This window comes from Haemorhous mexicanus, chromosome 2, assembly GCF_027477595.1.
Source record: "Haemorhous mexicanus isolate bHaeMex1 chromosome 2, bHaeMex1.pri, whole genome shotgun sequence".
NCBI lineage: Eukaryota > Metazoa > Chordata > Aves > Passeriformes > Fringillidae > Haemorhous > Haemorhous mexicanus.
Window position 1 is genome coordinate 7782388 of NC_082342.1, and position 12970 is coordinate 7795357.

Below are 12970 nucleotides of genomic sequence, written 5' to 3' on the forward strand. Positions count from 1 at the left end.
AGAAAATTTTGGTGGATACAGCTAAATTATGTACTTTTCAGAAAGACACACTAGTAATTTAAAGTAAGAGAAGCTAAAACATCCTATACAAAATGACAGAGTTAATACTTGCCCTTAAGTCCTGCAGAGGAAGGTTTTGTGTTCCAAGGACGATGTTCCAGATTTAGAGAATGACTCAGCTCCCTTTGCAAGTGTTCCTTGTGCACGTGTTGAATCAGATGGCAACACAGAAGTTGCTGAGGAGACAGCTGCAGAAGTGCTTAAGTCAAGAAGCAACAGATAATTCATTAATTTTAAGAGTAATTCAGTATTTTAACTGTGTGCAGCTGAAACAGCAGAAGGAAGAAATAGAACGAATAATTCTAACAGTGTGGACAATCATCTTATGAATGAAGAAACCTCTTTATTTGCACAAGTTAATTCATTAACCATAGACAGTAAAAGAACCAGATAATGACAACTGAGAGACATGTCAGGAGAAGGCTCTGTGGTTTATAAGCCTAAGCTTTAATGAGGGTAAAGCATGAAAGACTTTTGAAAATATTCCTACTTTATACTGTACTATTCTTAATAGAGACTATTATTATGGCTACGACTTCACTACTATCAACCTGACTGACCAAAGGCAGTGAACTGCATCACTGATTAAAAAAAATGTTAAATTTATAGAAGGTTGTTATTAAAGCAAAAATATATAACAAAATATAATAATGTATATAAAATATATTATGTTGTATATAATATATAACAATATATTATTATATATATATAATAAGATATATAACAACCTATAACAATATAAATCTGTAATGATAATTTTGCCTGGAACATTGTGGTATGAGTTTCTGTGATAGCACAAAGCAAATGGCAGATGGGATCCAGAGACTCAGAATAACTACAGGTCTGTGTGTTCTCATTTATTCCAACACAATTATTCATATTTCAAATTCTTTGAGAAAAAAGAACTGGAATAAAAGAAGACATAAAAATATTCGTAATTTTTTACCAGGACATCGCATTTTGAATACTTAAGTATTTCTACAGCATATTTATCAACAGTTGGCTTATGTAAGAGTAGTGCACAATGAGCTGATTTGCTCATGGCCCCAAAAGCCATGGATATAAGGTTTTTCATAGGATCTGTTGGGATTTTAACATAAATTTGGTAAATACTACAAAAGCAGAATAAATTGGAAGAGATATTTGGCTTAAGTTTTTTTATATTCTATATTAACAAATTACTGAATTGCTGACAGGCTGTAAAACAGGCCTTTGAACAGTATAAACATTCATGATGTCTTCCATTTATAGAGGCTTTTTCTGAGAAGCTCAATAACAAATTTGAACTTAACAATGCATGGACCTCTAGTTTTATACAGCTCTGCTGACTGTGCACTTCAGTGAAACTACTGTGATTTTGAAAAATCAACCTGTCTCTAACCTGTCTCCTGGATTCTCCACTAAGAAATTACAGTTTTAGATTGCTGAAACTACTGATTTTAGTAAAGTAAATGGCTGAGTGACAGAGGAATAAAATTGCAGAGGATGGTAGAAATCTGAGACCCCAGGAGGAAAGATACTGCACAATATTCAAACTAGCTGGGAATAGGTAAGAGGGAAGCAGATGTTGTAAGGTTTAAAAATAAAAGCAAACTTACCCAAAGCTGAGGAATTAGAAAAACCAAAAGTAAACATCACTGCTCTTGTGTAGGCCTCAGGGGCTGATGACTTACAAAGCAAGTCCCATCTCTTGTCTGCATCAGGAAGACTGCCAAGCTCAGAACTTAGAAGCAACTGGAAAGGTGACCAGAACATCAGAAAAGTGAGGTTTTTCTGCATTAATCAGATGAATTATACTGTTAGAATATTTACTGGGCTAACAGTAAATTCTTATCAGTATGTATATGGTGTAGCAAAGAAGATTTTCATTGTAACAAACTGTCTGTGAAGCCTAGATGGGTTGCTGAACAACCAAGCCTCTGAAAAAACTTTTGTAGGAGGAAGCCTACAGTCATCATAGAAGACTGGGAACAAACACAGCAGCTGTGCAGTCCTGTTTTCTGGCAATTATCTCATTTAGTATAAAATAAAATAATTTTGGACAACCCAGGTGCTTCAGGATCACTAACAACCCAAGAAAGGCAGAGAAACAGCAGTTACATCAATTTATGTAACTCACTCCAGCCAAACCTTGCCAAACCTTGCCATGGCAAGTAGCAGGTTTTGTGAGGGACAGGGAAACTTTGTTAAAAATCTGAGAGAAAGAGGAGAAAACAGATGACAGTCAGAGCAAGCTGATGATAGGTGGAGACTGAATGGAAGCACCAAATCCACTTATACTTGCTTTAAAAGCCTCTGATCGTAGTATTGTGTGATTATAGATCTCTGTCTCTGTCCCTTTCTCATGACCCAGCTGAGTACAGACTGTTTTTATTATGGCTTTAACTGTAAAGGACAAAATCAGGTAGACTGATAGGAGAATCAAGGAAGGAGAAAACCAAATCCAACCTCTTACGACACATGCCCACTCTGCTCCTAGAAACACCAGTCTTCCTCTCCTTTTGTAGAAGAAATGGCTGGGCTGAGGGAATGGCACATTCAGCAGGGACTAAGCCTTGGAGATGCAGATTGTTGCAATCCAGCTGTTCCTGCAGCAGCAACTGCCAGCTGTGAGCAGCTGTGTAACACTCTAGAAGCCTGAAAAAGAGACACAGAATTTGAAAGGTTGTATCATCTGGGGATGGATCACAAGCCAAAAGAAAGCAGAGACATATTAGGATCAGAAAAAGCTGTCAGTCTCTGTTCAAAGTGTATGTGGTAGAGACAGGCAAGACTTGAATTATGACCAGGGTGTATTTTAAGACCTGTAGTGGATGTCCTGGACACAGAAACATATTTAGTCTTAGGGCCTGTACACATTTGGAATGGGACAGAAAGAGATGGCAACCCATATGAGGGAAGAAGAGATCTAGGGGACACTAAATAATAGCAAGCAAGGAAAATAAACCAAAAGTCCACCAGAGTGCATGACTCAGATGCTATAAAAACTGGTCTTTTTTTGTCAGCATTCACTCTCATATATTCTTCTCTGGTAAAAGTGGCAAAAGGGGGATGACAAAGTGAGAAGAGGCAGAAAAGTAAACCATGGACATATGCAATGATAGGAAATAGTGTAGTAAGGAAATAGTCAGACCTAGGACAAACACACGTGGAAACAATGCAAGAAAACTGGCAAAGTGATCCTGGAATGAGCTGATCACTAACTGAAGACTGGCATAAAGAAAAATAGCAACTAATTGCTTATGCCCCACCTTTACAGACATTAAGGGGAACCTCCCCACTCAGGGATGGCCTGGCCTCCTGGTGGAACTATGGGACAAGTGGAAAATGAAGAGACTGAATGCTGCCTGAGAAGATAATATAATGCAGAAAGAAACAAAGAAGTGCATATTCAAGCAGGAGAAATGAGAACTGCTGAGAGCAGGATGGCTGCTAATGTGTGATGATGCCCTGTTACAGGGGCTGATGGTAAGCATGAGGAAATCTGCACCCAGTGGCTGCTTAAGTTAAAATGAGATTGGCCACCAATATTAAACATCTTTTGAGTAGAATTAGATAATGGAATACAACATCCAGAGAGAATTTTGAGAGCTAAACAGAAGGCTCAGAGACATCAGAAAGGAAGGGTGTTTGAAACTGAGGAAAACTGACTGAGTCATCAGCACTTCAACTATTCTAATGGAACTGAGATGCATTAACTTTGAAAACCAAAATTTACCCGTATAATACATGAATGTAATTAATATATTACCAGTGAATATTGCTATTTGGATTAAAATATAAATATTTAGCTGCTTGTTGCAAAAAAACTGTTATCTAAAATAGTTATCTAATAATATGAAGTAAATTTCCATACTAAGTAGTAATGAAGTAGTTGTTTTATTAGTATGTACTTCAACATAAAATACTCAGGAAACAGAAATGCAGCTCATAATACTGTATATCCTCAGAAACTCATACTGAAGGAGGTGCTGGGTGCCTGGGTAACTAAGATAACTATTAATTATATTTGCTCCTTTTATTTCCCATAGGTTATTTCCCAGTTTAAGCAATCCCTTCCAAATCTCTTCATACTGGAAACTGTGGATCACTTAGTTTTCTTTACTGCATAACTTTGTTAAAAGCTGCACACATACAGAAAAAGTGAAAGTCATACCACTTTTCTTTTAACTGAAATGCCGTGGCTGATTTTTAAAACAAGCATGATATAAACCTTTCTAATAAGAGAAAAAGGATACTACCTAAAGGATTTATCTCTAAGCAAGAAAAAAAAACTATGTGAAGACAGATTAGTTCTTCCTAATCCATGAATATTGATGTTCTCAACAAAAAATACATATATTTGTCTTGGATGAAAATTTCTATATTTACAGAAATGTACAGTTTTGAAATGTAGAGTCTTTTTTCTAAGAGGAAAAGGTGAATCGCCTAGGCATGCAAAATTTCCTATAAAAAAAAATTGTATTGCATACAGTACAATCACCTATGGCAGCAGATTACACACCTGTAAGTGTAGCTCTGTATCATTGGGGCTGTGAAGGCTGAACCTTCGGTTATTGTACTGGGGATATTCTAAGACAAAAAATACACAGTTATACTCCCAGACCCTTTTGTGTGCTAAAGCATTTTCTGCGTAACAAGTATGCATTGGATATACATATATAGAGATGCATTATAAATGAGGGTGTTGGGTATTGGTTTTTTTTCCAAATTTATCCAATGTTTTGAAAAATGATAGTGTCAAAATATTAATTGGACTAACAACAAGTTCTAAGTTCCATATTTGGTGTTTTCTTCTAACTACAGAAAAATTTTGAGGGTAGCATTAAGGATCTGGTCCCTATCCCTATCTTTCTGTTCACTCAACATCCTGTTGGTCATACCTGAGAATTAACTGGGTCAAATGCCAGACTGTCATTAAAAACTAAACCAGAACTAATACTGACAAGATCTAAAAGGCTGACTGTGGAAAGCATTTTGGACTTCCACAAGTACTGCATTTCACATGCACTTTGCACCAGATCCATCTGCTTTTCCTGCAGTGAACTCGGGAGAGACTTGAGTTCATGAATACAACTGAGGTACTGTTCTGCTTTTTGAAATCTAAAATACTTCTACACATACTAATGAATTTATATTGACAGAGCTGTCAGAGCATTAGCAGTATGCATCTCCTTTCTCCTCACCTCACTTGACCTCCCAAAGGATTAGATGTGTTACCCTCTGAATGATTATCTGGCAACCTCACTTTCTTTTCTGAGTAAAAGGCCAGGCAGCCTAAATGCTTGTAGTGTTTCAGGACTAGGCAACCAAGAAACACCCAAGGTAGGATCGTTCCACAGGGGTTTTAGGAAAGACCTGACAATGAAAAGCAAGAAAGCAAAATTGCTGCTGATGCTGTGGGGTTTCATTCTCAGTTCTGAGTGTACTGGATGAAAGGAATACAATATTTGGCAAGTGTTAATAAGTTGCTTGTTTAATAGTAAGATATTGTTGCAGGAGCTGGTGCAATAATAGCAAGAATGTTTCTCTGGGGCAACTATCCCAAAGAGCTCAAGCTATTTATTTTCCAAGTGTTAGAGATAAACACACATTAGCAAAGCAGAGGTAACAGCTACAAAGTATTGTGGGATGGCATTAAGGAGAGAGTCCAGAACGTTTTATGTTCTTCCTCCAATGCATAAACACATATGCAAACACCAGGAAATTGCAGTAAGTTGTAGAAAGTTGTTACTATTGGCAGTAATTACTTTTGAGAAATATAGAAGGCATACAACAGAGTATCTACAACACCTAAAAATATTATGAAATTCCTGAAGGTTTTATTTGTGTTTTGTATTTGTGAACTGTTTTACAAATTCTTGATTTTTTAGTAAGACTCATAGACATTTTCACAACAAATATTGTTCTACATCTGGATGTTTTAAAACTGGTATCACACTTTGAAGTGTCTTGATTAATGTGTAAACAACTTTGAAAGATATTTACATTTTTTTATAATTTATTATACAAAATAAGGACACCAAAGCATAATCACAATGCAATATTGTGAAAACAATAAACAGTCATTACTTAAGACTTTCAGGTTGTTGGAATGTGTTTTTATTTTGCTCTGAATGGCAAGTGGAAACAGCATTCCAATCAACTGTGCTTACTGTAATCATACAATGCTGAAACTGGCTTTTTAATGTTTCAGATTGTGTATTTGTTTTGGTCTTTGAAGATATGTTGTTATGTAAAGCTCCTGAAAACATGACAGGGCAAAGGTTAAGACCTTAAAAGACAGTATCAATACCCTACATTTCCAATAACCCCCAAACTTAAAATTCTGAAACCTCTAAATTAATAGATACTTGTTGCAATTTGCTTGTTTGCTGCAATTTTCAAGGACATATGCTTTGTTCTTCACATGTAATCAAATAATTGAATCCTTGATGTAGTAAAGTTTTAATTATGGAAGACTGATGTGATGTTTGGCAGCAGCTGTGCAACACTGACCATTTTCTTTCTCCTATGTGTCTCACCTTGGCAAATCCAAAGATAGGGATAAGTCTCATGGGATCATAGAATAGCTTGTATTGGAAGGGACCTTTAAAGGTCACCTACTAAACCACCCAGCAATGAGCTACAGCTCCATGCCCAATGTTTGACCTCTTCGGGAAGACTACTGAGATAAAGGAGAATTATTTTTTAAGGGGGGCATTTGCTTTGGATCTGGATGACAACTGTGCAGTTAATTTCTTATGGATCCTTGAACAAATAACATGGGGAAGCTTGGCTGGCTGATGTGGCAAAATAAGCTTATTTTCCTTTACACTTTGAACTCCACTTTGCGTTAGGAACTGAATGTGAAGAAACTGGTCCAAAAGTGGGAGGTTGCAATGGGTTGGTACCCATAACATGTTCAGATGTCTGAAATGTCCTTAAAAGATAGGGGAGCCTTCAAGAATCCATTCTTCTGGAATACTGAAGCGCAAATCTTTTTGAACAGCTGTCTCTGTCCACAGGAACACCTTTTCTTGATAGTTGGCATTATGAGATCCAGTATAAGCACAAGTTATAGGCTGTCAGTTCTTGCTCATGGACTATCTCTGATCTGTAATTTAAGCGTAGGTGCAATGGCAATAAAAAATACATCTCCCCACATGCAAACAAACAGAGTGGGCTAACCACATCTAGATGTAAAAAGACTTTCAGGAAAATGAGTTGGGAGGAGTTCTGCCCATACTAAAATGATAACAAATCTTGATATAGCCTTTAAGTATTGAACTAAACCATACAAAGGACATGCCTTGTGACTTGTCACTTTGAGAGATCAGGAACTCTTGAATGTTGTCAACACAGAGTTAAAAAAATATCCTGCTGTCTTTGGTACCTCCCATCTCTTCTCAGACAGGTTAAACTGTGGGATTGGGTCAGTCTCTATATTTGCTGCAGAGCAGAAGCCTGTACCCCAAAGACAACTCAGACAGGCCTGGAAGCATCTTACAGAGCCAGGCCTGGACCAGGGCCCAGGACTGCTCTAAGCCACTTGGTTTAGAAGAACCTGGAGCTCAGGAATTTGCTCTGTAAGAGCCAATCAAAGTCAGAGACCTCACAGATCTATTCTGGCTGAAATATGAAAAGAAACTATTGATGAGAGAGAATCTGAACCAGTGACCTATTGAAAAAAGATTTTTTTACCCTTAGTTCCTATTGTTTATCATCTCTGTCATGGTTTGCAAAGCAAGTACAATATATTAGTGAATCAAAATGGAGGTGCTGCATGACAGGAGTGGACATTTTTCTCTTCAAAATTTAGGTTTATCTTTGAACTTTGCATATTAAAAAAAATCTAACTTGATTTTATAAATTTATCTATACAGTTACTGCTCAAGCACCACTCTGCAAAATATTAAAGTATACATAACTTAAGCATGAACATCCTTTGAAAGACTACTTTGGAGTAATTTATATACTCCAGCCCCACTGGTAACTGGGTGCCAGACACATGCCTTAGACACCATTCTTATATGATCCACTGCTGTCCCCATAAAAAAGCAGCTATTCCCAACAGTCCTCCTCTTTCTGTTTCTACTGGCAGCAGCAGCTGGCAGCTTTGTATCCATCCCTGACAAATGCACAAAGACACATTCAGCTGTTGGGACAATATTCATTGTCTGAACTGTCGGTTTTGCCTCCAGGTAGAGGATTAAATGGCACTGTCCTGAGAGCCAACCTCAGCTCATGGTGGGAACACCAGGATTATGGTGTAATCAGTGATCAAAATAACATATGCCTTAGTATGTTGCAGTTACTTGTGACAAAGCAGGCAGATAAAATCATGCCCAAGCTGTAAAATGAAACATGAGTAGATACAAATGGTATGCATATTCAGATTCTGGTTCACAGAGTGTTAAATATATCACTGGGGCTTTGTCTGTTATAAGGACAGGGGCTATCTGCAGAATTTAACTTCCTGAAGTTCAAGGTTGCCTGCATATAAGGCTGGATGCTGTGTCATTTCTACTGAAAATGAATTTTACGAAGGGGTCCCTGCCTCCAAGGAGGTGCAAGTCACAGCTACATTCCTACACAAATTGCTAATGCTCATTTATAGATGGCTCTCTTGTGTTTATGCTGAAAAGCTAATAACAATGCTGGGAACTTGCTTGGGCTTCCTGACAATGAATAAAACCAAAGAACCTGTGCTAAGACTGAAGCTCCTGTTTCCAATGCTCATGCATTCATGGGCTGCAGGAGTTGCTCTCCCACCTCCACTTCAACCAGCACGTGCCCTTTCCAGTACCTGGAACACCTGGAAACCCCAAAGCAGCAGCACATGTAACATGCATTGTAAAAAACCCAATTTCATGACTCTCAATAACAAGCTGGAACTTCTCTTCTCTTTTTCCTTGACAAAGCTATTTAAACATGAGAGTGAGGAGAATTTGCAGAAGAATACGACACACACAGTATTGGGAAAGAAGCAAAAAGAAATGGTAAGAGTTGTTAAATGTTGTTTTAGCACAGGCACTGAAATCACTGCCACACAGAAAGTTTTGAGAAGCCCGGGTAATTTTAGAAAGTTTTTCAGTCTCCAGTGACTGAAGAAATTATGGCCACTGTGAAAAAAAATTCTTGAACTATCAGAGCAGGATATGACAAGTAGTTCTGCTACAGCATATATGCTGCTTCTTTCAATAATCAAACCAAAACTCCTTGGACCTCCTGTTAGGGCAAGTGCTCGAGCAAAATAGTGTGATTATTGCCCCACAGTCTTAGGACAGAATATTTGTTGCACTCCATAAAGAGAAAAAGAACAAAGGTTCTTGGACTTTTGCCTGTGTAGTTAGAAACTGCTAGAGGGAAGGAAATACACTGTAGTTAAGTGTGCATGCACTGTTGATGAAACAAATCATTATGGAAACTTTCACTGTAGCCCGTTTCAGGTGTAGTAATAAATGAACTGTTAGTGTTCATCACACACGGTGCTGTTAGTCATCTGGCAGACAGGAAGGAGAAACAGCACTTAAATTCAGAGGAAGCCAAGATAGGGGGATGAGTCTCAAACTGAGGACAATTTTGGAGATAGTTGTGGGAACGAGTTAAGGAATCTAGAAGCTTAAAAGTTTCTTAACTGTGGCTGAAAAGTATTCAAAAGAGGCCTCTAAATAAACTTTCTCACTACCTATCAAAACAAAGCAAAATTGCTGGACCTTAAGTAAAAGTGCTCAATGCTGGCCTAGAGGCATGGTCAGGCTGGTGATTAATTTCCCTGGTATTTGGTGACCTATCCAAACACAAGTTGCTATTAGGTCAAAAACTTCCACAGCAATCTACCTGTGCTATTCTGCATTTCGAGCTGCACTAGGATCAGATGGACTAATCTTACCACGTTTGGAATTTATGTGTCTGATAAAGCAACATTTTGCTGTACAGACACGGAGTTTATGAGAACTCAGGGACGTCCCCAGTCTTGTTCTGCTGAGCTGTCTGTGAGCACGTCAGCACCCTATCAAACAGTCGAGAAATTTATTCCTGCACTCATGATGATGCCAAATCTGCTTTGGGGGGGTGTTGCTGTTGGCTGGGGTGCGCAGTGGGCTTTATGTATGTGGGAACACAGAGCTCACCCGGCAGCTGACACGCTGAAAAAGACATCAAAGAGCCACTAAGAAAACAAACTGGGGCACTGCCGAGCCACGGCAGGCAGACATCCCCCTCCTGTCGGGCGGGTCGGCTCCCGCAATTTTTTTTTTTTTCTGTCGCAAGTTTTTTTATTTCCTATGCGGTCACCCCATGCAGTTCGGAGACGGGCGCTTCTCTCACGCCACCCGCGGCCCCTTCCCGTCCCGCGGGCAGCGAGCCGGCACTGCCGGACCGAGCCCATCGCCGAGGGGAGGCCGCGCCGCGCCGGGCCGGGCCGGGCCGGGCCGGGCCGGGCCGGGCCGGGCCGAGCCGAGCCGGGCACCCCCGGCATCCCTCCCGCAGCCGCGGAGCCCCGGCCCCGCCGCACCGCGGGCGGGGAGGGGCGGCGGAGGCGGCCCCGGGCGGTGGGCGGAGAGAGGCAGGGGCGCCCGGCCGCCCGCCCGGCCCCCTCCCCGGCTGTATTTAGCGGCGCCGCGGATCACGGGGAGCCCGCGGCGGCGAAATGGCCGCCGCCAGCACGGAGCCGCCGAGGCTGAAGCAGCTGCTGGAGCGGGACCCTTACCTGGAGCCCTTCCGGACCGACTTCCAGCGCAGGTACTGCCGCGAGGAGGGGAGCGCGGAGCAGCCGCCCGCCCGCCTCCGGGGGCGCCGGGCCCGGCGGTGTCCCCTCCCCCGCGCCGCTCTCCCCTCCCCTCGGCCGGGGCGGCTCCGCTTCCCTTCCGGCGGAGGCACCGCCACCGCGGGCGGAGCCGCGGCCGGGGCTCGGCGAGGCCTCCAGGGCTGGGGCGCTGTAGGGAGGCCTGGCCCGCGGACATCCCCGCCGGCCTGCCGGGGCCGGGCCGTCCCGTTCGGACCCGGCACTCCCCGGGCGCCAGCGCTGCGCCCGCGGGCCCTCCGGAGAGCGGCCGGGGGTGGGGGGGGGCGGCGGCCGGGCCAGCCGGGCCCGTGGGGCGCAGCCGGGGATAGCTTGCGAGAGTCACGGAAGCACAGAAGGGTTGGGGTTGGAAGGGACCTTGAAGATCATCTGGTTCCAGCTGTCCTGCCGTGGGCAGGGTCAGCCTCCACTTGTTCCGGTTGCTTAGAGCTGCATCCAGCCTGGGTTTGAACTCTTCCAGAGATGGGACAACCACAACTTCACTGGCTAACCTGTTCCAGTGCCTCACCACCCTTACAATAAAGAAGTTTTTCCTAATATCTAATCTGAACCTACTCCGAGCATGAACCTGTCTTCCCTTGATCTGTCACTACGTGTAAATAGTCTAGCTCCATCTTTCCTGTAAGCTCCCTTCAGGTGCTGTAAGGCTGTCATTAGGTCACCCCTAAGCCTTTTCTTTCGCTGGCTGCACAATCCCAGTTCTCTCAGCCTTTTCTCATGGGAGAAATGCTTTATCAGCTTGGTGGCCTCCTCTGGACTCATTCCAAAAAGTCAGTGCCCTTCCTGTGTTGGGGATTCCAGAGCTGGATGCAGTCAGGATGTGAGGCTGATGCAGTGAGCTACTATCACTAACAAAAGCGTTTAGGTGCAATAATCTGTAATAAACTCCTCCTGAATCTCATCTTTCCAGAGAATTTTCCTGCAGGCGCATGTTTTGAGGTGTCCCTGAACCGCCAGCTCAGCTGTTCGGCAGACCTGCATTGCATGAAGTAGCAGAGTGTGCATTAGGTTGGTGCCAGGTTGCTGGTCTGAGCATCCCTTTTTTTGTGCCTCTCGGTGGGAACTGTGACACCAACCCTCTGTCCAGGGCCTGCCTGGGTGAGAGCTTGCTGGTAGCAGCCCGGGTAAGAGGAGGCCTGCATCCTGCAGAGCCAGGCTGCTGGCCTGGAAAAGCTGCTGAAACTTCACCCACCGATTGAACACAGTCATTGGGAGCTTTTATGTTGCATATTTATGTTGTATTTCACTAGTGGTCCTCTGGCAATCAAAATAATTGTAGTACTGACTAATGCCCTGTGTCCCAAAAGTCTGAAAAAGTCTCTGTGTGAGGAATGTAAGAAGGAATATTTTTTTTTTATTTTTCAGTCTTTGGCTTTTTTTTTTTTTTTTTTTCTGTTCCTATATTCTACATGGTTTAACATTACCAGGTGTCTGTTGGGTTCTGGTATTGAATAGTGGTAAGTCTGGATCTTGTAAAATAGGATTAAGGATTGAGTAAACTATTAGGTTGGCTTGCAGAGCATTTTCTCAAACTAATCTCTTAATGGCAGAACAACTGAGAGTTTTATACAGTGGTTCCTGACAAGCTACAGACCATACATGTAACACACCTAATTTTTTCAGTGGGGAGCCAGGGTGTAGGAATTATTAAGAAATAATAAATGGGCAGATCTGTCTCTTAATAAAAGTATTCATAAAAACATTTGGGCTCCCTGAATGTGCCTGCCGTCAAAACAGTCATATTGTGAATAGTGGTGTTTGTATTTCTGAGGATAGTGTGACTGTACTTAGTACATTGAGTTTGCAAAACTTTTCTGTCCTTCTCAGGTTTGTGCATCTGGAGCATAGAACTTCAGATGGTCCTGTCTCTATCTTGTCACTTTCTGGCTCCTGAACCTCCTTGCTTGTCACTTGCTGTAGAATTACTGTGGAAGCATGTATCCTGGTAATTAGTTTAAAAGAATAAAGGAAAACTTTTGTGGCAATCTGTGATAAACAGGATGATTTATTCTAAGCCCAAGGAAGCAGCACGTCCTGTGGATGGTGGAGAGTGCCAGGGAGAAGTTGTAAGCACAGGGAAATGCCAGTTAGTGTGTGCATGCAATGCTCGTTGTGGTTTCTATG

General features: G+C 41.9%; 1 protein-coding gene and 1 long non-coding RNA gene across 3 annotated transcripts in view; one reads left to right on the forward strand and one right to left on the reverse strand.

The window, feature by feature from the left end:
• Positions 1–112: 112 nt before the first annotated feature.
• LOC132341275 (uncharacterized) lies at positions 113–10902 on the reverse strand. The gene is made up of 4 exons (XR_009490140.1): positions 10754–10902; positions 2509–2697; positions 1659–1794; positions 113–259 (listed from the first exon to the last, which is right to left on the reverse strand). It is a non-coding gene; the product is annotated as an uncharacterized LOC132341275 (long non-coding RNA).
• The window catches only part of GBE1 (1,4-alpha-glucan branching enzyme 1), a 133434-nt gene continuing 131084 nt past the window's right edge, over positions 10621–12970 (forward strand). The window contains exon 1 of one of the 2 annotated variants that reach the window (XM_059872662.1): positions 10621–10785. In XM_059872662.1, coding sequence (XP_059728645.1) covers positions 10694–10785 — 92 coding nt within the window. In that variant the 5' untranslated portion in view covers positions 10621–10693. The remainder of the gene's footprint in view (positions 10786–12970) is intronic. The other variant, XM_059872672.1, reaches the window with a different exon arrangement.